Genomic DNA, 10997 nt, shown 5'->3' with positions numbered 1-10997 from the left:
GGCGGAAGTAACCCAGGTGATTGACGGCGGTGCTGCTGCTGGAAGGTGTCATGGCTGCTGGCGCTGCGACGGGGAAGGTGCATGTCAGTGACATTTTCCGCACCATGAGCTATGGACCAGTCCCCGAGACCCCCAAGAACGCCCAGGTGAGAAACGGTGTCCTTTTTCTTTTTTTTTTGTTGCCTTTTTTTATTGAAGCTGGTTACAAGGCTGTGCCCAGTGAACTTTGCCCCGGGTCTGCTGTCACGTGTGTCAGATTCAAGTAAACTTTGAAGGGGCGGGAGGTGAATGAAGCTTTGCAGATCCCCTTTCAAAAATTTCAGTTCCTATCCACATGTCCTGAAGGTAATAGATTTGGCTGCAGCATGATTGCACAGCTTCCCTGCAAATAGCTTGATCCAACTGGAGTTGGAAGATTGAATGATGACGTCTTCTTGCCATTATAGGGAAAGACTTTGCATTCACATAGCACCTATCACATCTTCAGGACGTCCCAAAACACTTTACAGCCAATGAAGTAGTTTTTTTTAAAAATTGAAGTGCAGTTGCTGTCGTAATGTAGGGAAAATGGCAACCGATTTACACACAGCAAAACTCCCACAAACAGCAATGTGATAATGACCAGGTATCCTGTTTTTTTTTTTGTAATGTTGGTTGAGGGATAAATATTGGCCGAAACACCAGGGAGGACTCCCCTGCTCTTCTTCAAAATAGTGCTGTGGGATCCCTTGCCTGAGAGGGCAGATGGGGCCTCGCTTTAATGTCTCCTATGAACAATGGCACCTCCGACAATACAGTGCTCCCTCAGTGATTGCACTGGAACGTCAGCCTTGAGTTTTGTGTTCAAGTCTTGGAATGGAACTTAACTCCCAACTTTCAGTCACAGAGAGCAAGTGTGCTGCCAACTGAGTCATGCCTGATACTCCTGCAGACCCACAACCGCCCAAACTATTTATGCTCCTTTAAATTCGGCCTCTTGTGCATCCCTGAATTTAATTACACCAAATTGGTGACTGCTTCTTTAAATGCCAAGCCCCAAAGCTCTGGAATTACCTTCATAAACATCTACTGTGAAGCTGCCTGATATGTTTACATTAAAGAAGCCATATAAAAACAAGCAGCTGTTGTTACACTTTGACTAATTGGGGGAGTGTTCTGTGAAAACACATCTACAGAAGGCGCAATGTTAGATGGAAAGCTTTGAAAATGCTTTTCTCACAACTTATTTGTATGGTAAATTGGATCAGTTTGGAAGGATTGCGAAGGACTAGAATTATTTATTAAAACTCTTTGAATTTCATCTTTCAGTATTGCTCGGTCTACAGTAGTTCAGTTAATTTTGATTCCAGATTCTTTCCAGTCGTTGGTCAGAAGGAGGCAGGGCATGGAATGCCCTCCATGCTGTGCCTCATCAGCCCTTGTTATTTTAATTGGTTAATAAGTGAACTGGTCACAAGACAATGAGAGGACTGTGGTCATTTATGATACTCCAGATTCTGCAGAAGTTTGATTATCCTGAAACTAAATAAATACAGGGAAGTATTTCACTGGGAATAAATAGCCGACAGAGCTTTCCTTCATGAGACTATTTGCTAATTGCAGCTGGAATCCTAACATGCACCCCAGGAGATGGGAGATTTTGGGCATTTGAGATCTACATGGTGAGGTGTTGGAGTTCACTTGGAATCTTAGTGGCAAATGCGCTGTTTGCACATGTTTTGTAGTCTGGAGCTATGGATAGTAATGGTAGAGGCTCCAACGTTCTTTCCATCACGTTGTTATGATGCAGCCAGTGGTAAAGGCTGAGTTGTTCAAATCCTAGAGGAAAACTTGAAACAACTGTCATAACCCACTTTTGCAATTTATACGTTTCGAGATGTAGGCTTTGAATTCGATAGTAATAAGACACCGAGTCTCGGTTTTTTATAAAACAAAATTAAACATTTATTAATACAAGAAAGATTGTACGCACATCATACATCCACAAAATTACGACTATAATAACTACAAAAACCCCCTAATTAATCTGACTCTCAGTTACACCCCTGTTAAGACAGCAGTAAATTTAAAGAGACACCTGGCAGAGCACACCCTGGGCAGTCACATTCAAAATGAGTTTCTTTTAGCTCTCAGTCCTTGCAGACAACAGCTTGAGGCTTACAGGCTGGAGGATTCTTACACTTGTTGGATTTTAAAATGGCTCTAACTTACACACAATCTCCTTTCTCCTTTATACATATCCTTCTCTTTGAATGTAAATGTTCCATTGTATCACTAGACTATGAAATTTATGTCTTCCAACAATAACATCCTTTCATCCCACTAATTTTATTAATAAAGTGAAAAAAATAAACACATTGCTTGGCGTCTTCTAGCTAGGTATAAGATTTCACCTGCAGTCTTGAATGGTTTCTTTTAACAAATGCAGATTTACATTTTACTTTCTACCCTCCTTACGTTTATCTAATTAACATCTCAAAACTACTATACATCAAAGCACCCAGATTAGCTGGCTTTAATCCAATTAAGACACACGCATTGACACAGACCCCATTAGAGCTCTATTTTAAAATAATTTCCAATAACATTATTATATCTTCATGACAACGTGGGCTGACCAGCAATCTCTCCCGCTCGCTCTTGGCATGTGTTAGAAGGATTTGTAGGTTGATACTCAACCTAATATAAAAGCAAAATACTGCGGATGTTGGAGATTAAAAATAAAAACAGAAGTACTGGAGAGTGCTCAACAGGGCTAGCAGCATCTGTGGAGAGAGAAACAGAGTTAATGCTTCGAGTCCAATATGACTTTTTCGGAACAGGCTGATACCCAACCTAAATAAAAACAAAAACAAAAAAACTGCGGATGCTGGAAATCCAAAACAAAAACAGAATTACCTGGAAAAACTCAGCAGGTCTGGCAGCATCGGCGGAGAAGAAAAGACTCGAACTCAAGTTCTGTCGAAGGGTCATGAGGACTCGAAATGTCAACTCTGATACTCAACCTGTTTGTCTGGGTCATGAAAGCACCTTCCTTGGCCGACAAGTCCTGGGATGGGACTTGAACCCGGAGCTTCTGTGCCACAAAGACCTCCGAATGAGATCTTTATATTAGGAGTAAAATAAACATTGGTTCCTCCTCCAGTTGTAATTATTCTATCTTAATTATGTTTCTGTCTTTGAGAAATTTAAAATTATATCTGTATATATTGTGAATATATACAGCATATATCTACATGCATATGTTATTTATTTTTCATGGCTTGGTGACAGTTAACACCTACAAATACTGTTTCTGTTAGCTTGGAGTAAGATTCACTGCAACACCGGCTGTTCAGTCCTCCCATCATTGGTGGTGCCATGACACAAGACATTCAGGTCCATCTGCCATTTTGGCTTGTTGCACCAATCTTAGTTCGAAGACTTACTGCCCCCTCCAGCAAACTATGAGCAAGGCCCTAGGGAATTCACTGGTTAAAAGTCTTGGGTATAATAGGGCTGTAAGGAGGAAAGTGTGATTTGTACATCCATCTTATAAGACACTGAGATCAGAGACTTGCTAAGAATAGAATAACATCAGTTCGAGTTGAATGATCCACTCCCATCTGATTTTGCCAAGTTTAGAATTATAGAATCTTACAACACAGAAGGAGGGCATTATGCTCCTTGTACCTGTGCTGGCTCTTTGAAAGAGCTGTCCAGTGAATTTCCGTACCCCAGTTTTTCCTCCATAACCCTGCCAATTGGTCCTTTGCAAATACATGCCTGATTACTTTTTGAAAGTTTCTATGGAATCTGATACCACCACCTGTTCAGGTAGTGTGCTTTGGATCTTAATCACACTTTGTGAAACAAATTCTCATTTCCCCTCTAGTTCTTTTGCTGATTATTTTAAACCTCCTACCTTTATTAATGACTTTCTACTTCCTGCTATCAAAATCCCTCATGATTTTGAACTTTATTCAATCTCCCCTTAACCTTCTCTGCTCTAAGGAGGAGACCCTCCCGAGGTTCTCTAATCTCTCCATTTGGCTGAAGTAAGCGTGTAGGGAATTCAGCATTAGTTCATGTCCTTGTACAGTATACATTCTGTAAATTGTAATAATACATTTTTGTACAGTCCATTTTCACTTGCATTAGCTTTCCATCCCGAAAGGACTTAAGTAACCAGTAGAGTCTCTGCTTTACTTTTACAGTTTAAAAATATTTGGAGCTGCATAGTCCTGAGACTCCTTAATTTTAACTTTAATTAAATAATTATCTGGGGCTCATCTATGCTTTTGTTACCTGAATATTCCAACACACTTCTGGCTGACTTCCCATCTTCCAACCTCCATAAACTTAAGGTCGTTCAAAACTCTGCTGCCCATATCCTAACTTGCATCAAGTGCCGTTAATCCATGACTCCTGTACTTGCTGACCTAAGTAACACCTTTACCGAGATACAGGGCGATTTGGAGGTCTTATGGTGCAGTGGGTAGTATCCCTGCCTCTGAGTCAGAAGCTCCGGGTTTGAGTCCCACCCCAGGATGTATGGCCAAGGAAGGTGCATTCATGACACACCAAACAGGTTCAGTATCAACCTGTAAATCCTTCCAACAAACATTAATGGCAGGCAGTAAGAGTGGGAGAGATTCCTGGTCAGCCATAGATGGAAATAAAGTTTAATTCTCTACCATCACTATCCATAGCTCCAGGCTACAACATGCATGGAAAAGTGCATGTTGTCATAGCAACTTGCATTCCCTAGGTGAACTGGAGCCCACCACACCACCACCACAACAAGGTGATTTGCTGTCTCACAAATATTACAAAGCCTTTAGCTAGCTTTAGGCTCCTTTAACACATACTAAATGGGTCGAGTGGTCAATTCACCATCCTTGGCACCATGAAAAGGAAGCGACTTTTGCACAATTAAAAACACATTATCTAGAGTAAACGCCTTCACTGATTGCTCTTCTAAAAACCATAAACTGATGGAAAAATAAAGATAAATTGCTGATAGGTTTATATGCCACAATGAACAAAGGATTTCATATAAATTTTATAATTCCCACCCTCCTTTACAAATCTCTCCATGACCTTGCTCCTCCCTGTCTATGTAAACTCCTCTGGCTCTGCAGTCTCTGCACTCCACCAATTCTGGCCTCTTATGCATCCTCGATTTTAGTTGCTTCACCTTTTCTGAGCATGCCTTTACCTGCTTAGTCCCTGAGCTCTAGAGTTCCCTGCCTGAACCTCTCTGTCTTTTGACCTCTGTTTACTTCTTTAGACGCTCCTTAAAGCCTACGTCTTTGAGAGAGCTTTTGATCATCCGCTCTATCCCCATAAGTTGCTTGGTGTCAAACTTTGTTTGGTGACACTCCTGTGAAGCAGCTTGGGACATTTTACTACATTAGAGGTGCTATATCTGCATTTCATTTAATATTTGCGGCAGTTCAGAACCCTAGTTATTTTATGATGTAGTGACATGTTCTGTGTTTAAAACCAATGTACAATGTGTGTGTTCCTACCTTGGTCCTTCCTCTTGTATTTTCAAGTTAAGCTGACTCAAGTTTTTACTTTGAAAGTTAAATGCAAATTATTTGTAAAATGCAAATATGTAAGGCAGAAACTATTTGAGTGGAGAATTAAATTGGACTTTGGTCGCTTGTAAATCTAGCCCCTGGGCTACCTTCTGAGTACCCTGTGGCAACTTATCAGGTTTTCACTTTAAAAATTGAATTTTTTTTATTATTTGTTCATCACTGAACAAATGCTGGGCCAGCATTTATTGCCCATCCCTAGTTGCCCTTGAGAAGGTGTTGGTGAGCTGCCTTCTTGAACCGCTGCACTCCATGTGGTGTAGGTACACCCATAGTGCTGTTAGGGAGGGAGTTCCAGGATTTTGACTCAGTGGCAGTGAAGGATCGGTGATATAGTTCCAAGTCAGGATGGTGTGTGACTTGGAGGGGAACTTCCAGGTTGTGGTGTTCCCATATATCTGCTGTCCCTGCCCTCCTAGAGATCATGGGTTTGGAAAGTGCTGTCTAAGGAGCCTTGGTGAGTTTCTGCAGTGCATCTTATAGACGGTATACACTGCTGCCACTGTGCGTTGGTGGTGGGGAGAGTGGATGTTTGTGGATGGGGTGCCAATTAAGCTGGCTGCTTTGTCCTGGATGGTGTCAAGCTTCTTGAGTTTTGATGGAGCTTCACTCATTTAGACAAGTGGGGAGTATTCCATCACACTCCTGACTTATGCCTTGTAGATGATGGACAGGCTTTGGGGAGTCTGCAGAAGGATTTAGACAGGTTAGGAGAATGTGCAAAGAAGTGGCAGATGGAATATAATGTGGGGAAGTGTGAGGTCATGCACTTTGGTAGGAAGAATAGAGGCATAGACTATTTTCTAAATGGGGAGAGAATTCAGAAATCTGGAGTGCAAAGGGACTTGGGAGTCCTAGTCCAGGATTCTCTTAAGGTTAAGTTGCAGGTTGAGTCGGTAGTTAGGAAGGCAAATGCATTGTTGGCATTTATTTCGAGAGGACTAGAGTATAAAAGCAGGGATTTGCTGCTGAGGCTTTATAAGGCTCTGGTCAGACCACATTTAGAATATTGTGAGCAATTTTGGACCCCGTATCCCAGGAAAGATGTACTGGCCCTGGAGAGGGTCCAGAGGAGATTCACGAGAATGATCCCAGGAATGAAAGGCTTAACATATGAAGAAAGTTTGAGGACTCTGGGTCTATACTCAATGGAGTTTAGAAGGATGAGGGGGGATCTGATTGAAACTTACAGAATACTGAAAGGCCTGGATAGAGTGGACGTGGGGAAGATGTTTCCATTAGTAGGAGAGACTAGGACCCGAGGGCACAGCCTCAGAGTAAAGGGAAGAGCTTTTAGAACAGAGATGAGGAGAAACTTCTTTAGCCAGAGTGTGGTGAATCGATGGAATTCATTGCCACAGAAGGCTGTGGAGGCCAGGTCATTGAGTGTAATTAAGACCGAGATAGATAGGTTGTTGGCTGGTAAGGGGATCAAAGGTTACGGGGAGAAGGTGGGAGAATGGGGTTGAAAAACTTATCAGCCAAGATTGAATGGCAGAGCAGACTCGATGAGCTGAATGGCCTAATTTCTGCTCCTATGTCTTATGGAGTCAGTAGGTGAGTTACACGTCGCATGATTCCTAGCCTCTGACCTAATCTTGTGGCCACAGCATTTATATGGCTAGTCCAGTTCAGTTTCTGGCCAATGGAAATGCCCTGGATGTTGATAGTGGGGGATTCAGTGATGGTAATGTCATTGAATGTCAAGGGGCGATAGTTAGATTCTCTCTTGTTGGGGATGGCCATTGCCTGGCACTTGTGTGGCACGAATGTTGCTTGTCACTTGTCAGCCCAAGTCTGTATATTGTCCAGGTCTTGCTGCATTTGGACATGGACTGCTTCAGTTCAATATATTGAAAGCTTCACTGCAGCTTTTAAATACTTATTTCAGTGAGCTTACCTTTTCAGGTTTTGGAACTACACACGTTGTAAATTCCAGACTAGTTAGATGGTTTGAACTCTTGGCTAACTCTTGCCCCAAGAGTTACTTGTAGTTCAAGGGGACATTGTTTATCTGAAATCTTTTGTTCCTTGGGGTATATAAACCTATCAGCAATTTATCTTTATTTTCCACATCAGTTTATGGTTTTTAAAAAGCAATTGGTGAAGGTGTTTTTAATTGTGTAAAAGTCCCTTCCTTTTTATGGTGCCAAAGCTGATTGCCATGAAGCTATTAATGTATATAATATTGTGGAAAATATTTTTCTTTTAAAATAGACGTTTAATCTGCCGGTCTTTCTTAACTGGATTAAAGCCAGCTAACCTGGGTGCTTTGATATGTACTAGGTTTTGATGTGTAAGAGAGATAGCGTGCGTTTGCATTTTTTGAATAGAGAATTCAAGAAGTGGGATGAAAACTTGACACCTTTCTAACAGATACCAAGCAATATGTTTATATTACTAATAAAATTGGTGCTATGAAAGGGGTTTCATTGCTAAAAGGTGGGGTTCAAAGAGACTGATGAGACAATGAGGATTTGAATTCAATCAGTGGTGGTAGGCATAACTTCAGTAGTTTTCGGGTGTGCAGGCAGAGGCAATGTAAGACCAAAAGGCAGTTGCAAGCCTCCAATTGGCTCCACAGTGAAAAGAACCTCATTTTGAATTCGTAAGGTGAAAATGTTTTGCCTAGTGTTCTTTTAAGTCTATGGGTTGCTGTTGCCTTAACGGAGATTAGTTCAGGAATTTGTTAAAAGTCATGATAGTAGTAATTTGTAGCCATGTGTACACATATTTTAACCTGTGTAAATTAATAAAATGTTTCATTTAGTTTAATGTAAAACCTCCCAACTAGTGGCCCGATTCCTGGTTTAGAGTTACATCTCAAAAAAACCCTTAAAATTATTGGTTATGACAGTTGTTTAAAGTTTCCCCCTGGAATTTTAAAATAACTCTGCTTTACCAACTGCATCAGTCATCAGACTGGTGAATTGACCACTTGACTAGCTCAGTGCCAGGGATGATGTGTTAAAGGAGCCTAAAGGCTATGTAGTATTTGTGAGACAGAAAATCACCTTGTGGTGGTAGTGTGATGGGTTATGGTTCACTCATGGAGTGCGAGTTGCTATGGCAACATGCACTTTTGCATGCATGTTGTAGATTGGAGCTATGGATAGTGATGGTGGAAACTTCAACTTTCTTTTCATCACTTGGCCAGGAATCTCTCCCAATCTTACTGCCTGCCATTAATGCTTGTTGGAAGGATTTAGAGGTTGAGACTGAACCTAATTGGCATGTTATGAATGCCACCTTCCTTGGCCTCACATCCTGGAGTGGGACTCGAACCCAGAGCTTCTGGCTCAGAGGCAGGGACAAGACCTCCAAATCGCCCTGTATCTCAGTTAATTTTGGGTTGGTCTGTAGTGCCTTTCCTTTTTTAGGGTTATCGGCCACAACTATAATTGATTTAAGAAAACCTTTCACCAAAGAAAATTCAGACTGTCACACCCTGACTTCTGTGTTTACTGCAGAATCCGTCTCTGATCTGGTAGCCATATGAGTGATTACGCCAAATCACCAGAAGTCAATCACTAAGCAAATTGAGATCCTGTGATCAGAGAGAAAAAAATTATGAGACAAGAGTGAACATTATCTGTTAGTCATTTGTTTGCAAGTCAAAGGGCAGGATTTTGGGTTTTGAGCCGGAACCGCAATGATTGGGTCCGATGAGGGTCGCAGCCCTCATGGTGTGGGAAGCAGTCACTTGGCAATGATTTTCCCTGAACTTGTTGACAGAGGGCAGGTTTGCCTAGTCCCTGACATTCCGGGGGGGGGGGTGGGGGCTGGGGGTTGGGGGGCACAGTTGCCCTCAAACAATTGGCCTTAATAGAGCATTTACCAATTTTAATTGGGTGCCTGCTGCGCACAAGTCTTTGTTCCTGCCCATCTCTGCATTCACCCCGCTGTGGGGTGCGAATCCTGCCTGAGTTCACAATTCTTTGTTAAGAATAGCAATCCAAAATTTGTTCCTGATTGTTGAACTTGTACATTGCACTCCCAAGATAATCTCGGTGCCCTCTGTCCCTCCCACCTAGTGTGTAATGGCAGCATTCTGATGTGGCATTGCGAATGCATGTCATTCAAAGCTGAATTCTCATTTCTGGTTGGTGCTGAGTCGGCTCATCTTCCGGCGAGGCAAAGGGGGCCAATCAAAATAGCCTCTGAAAATCAGCTGCCTTTCTACCTCTCAACTCAATTTGGTAATTCCTGCTGGGAAGTGTGGGCGTCACTTAGATTTGCTTGTCACTTGGTCGAGGACAGCTGATGGCCCTATACTCCAGCCAGATTTGGTGTCTAAAGACAAGAAGAGTAGTTCATTGGAGGGAAGGACAAGATCTTTTCATTCAATCCAGTTTCTCTTTGCTAGGCCTGGCTAGATTATCACAAGCGATGTTTCGGTCATTTCATTGGAGGAAAATGGGTGAAGCCTGAAAACCGGAAGTTCTCCGCATCAAAAAACCCTGCTAATGGTAAGAAGCGCTTGTCTTTTTCCAAATAAAAGCTTAACACAGCTTCCCACCTCCCCTTCCATCTTCTCTTGTCACTGGAGATTATGCAAATGGTCAGCGTCATTTGCTCGCCTCCCTTTCATCAACCAGGTACGGTTTAGCCATTCCTTAGGGCTGCAATAAGGTGTCGGTACACTGAGGCTCCTCTTAGTGCAGGGTGACAGGATTTCTTTGCTTCGTAACACCATTATTTTCCACAGTTTACTGCTTCCTGGTATTGTGCATGGCTCATGTATCTGTATGTGCATTAGGTAAAGCAAAGCAATTTGGCCTTTTACAGCTTAACCGTGTCTTTGCATCAGTTTGCATTGATGTACAATACATGGTAGGTGAAAGAGATGTTCAGACCATAAGGAACAATGGATTCTTGTCTGGTACTGTACAGCTAGTTTGTCAGTTGTAGTGTCAGTCTCCATACATGTACAGAGTGGCATATGATTGTCCCTGGTGATGTGACAGTAGGCAGTGTGGAATGTAAGCCCCACACTGTAAGGACTTGACCTCATAATGTAGACCGCCACCTCAGTACAGTACTGAGGGAGTGCAGTGTTGTGACAGGTGGCTGTCTTTCAGTCATACTAGGTACCAAGTAAATGTAGGTCTGTGGGCATGGGCAGTGGGTGAAAGGAACAGTGCAGGTTAGGGTATGAGCAACTTCAGACAAAGTCAAATTTAGGGAGAGTGAAAATGGAAGGACAGAAAGGAGAGCATTAGAGGAGTTGATCCAGGAGGCAACAAAAACATGGGTGAGGGTTTCAGTAGCAGAATGTGCTGAGGTACAGGAACAGATGTCAAATCCAGTTCTTACATGGTCTTTGTGTCTTCTTATTAGTGATTAAATAAGGATTTTAAAAGGAATCAATGGAGTAGATAAAGAGAACTTTTTTTTTCGCCTTGTGAGGGA

At 42.2% G+C, this 10997-nt stretch overlaps 1 protein-coding gene across 2 annotated transcripts in view; it reads left to right on the top strand.

Moving 5' to 3' along the window:
- Positions 1 to 15: 15 nt before the first annotated feature.
- The window catches only part of aldh16a1 (aldehyde dehydrogenase 16 family, member A1), a 60544-nt gene continuing 49562 nt past the window's right edge, over positions 16 to 10997 (top strand). The window contains exons 1-2 of one of the 2 annotated variants that reach the window (XM_041177750.1): positions 16 to 146; positions 9952 to 10054. In XM_041177750.1, coding sequence (XP_041033684.1) covers positions 51 to 146; positions 9952 to 10054 — 199 coding nt within the window. In that variant the 5' untranslated portion in view covers positions 16 to 50. The remainder of the gene's footprint in view (positions 147 to 9951; positions 10055 to 10997) is intronic. The other variant, XM_041177751.1, reaches the window with a different exon arrangement.

This window comes from Carcharodon carcharias, chromosome 31, assembly GCF_017639515.1.
Source record: "Carcharodon carcharias isolate sCarCar2 chromosome 31, sCarCar2.pri, whole genome shotgun sequence".
Lineage (NCBI taxonomy): Eukaryota > Metazoa > Chordata > Chondrichthyes > Lamniformes > Lamnidae > Carcharodon > Carcharodon carcharias.
The sequence above is the reverse complement of the archived record's forward strand: the minus strand, read 5'-3'. Positions and strand labels throughout refer to the sequence as shown.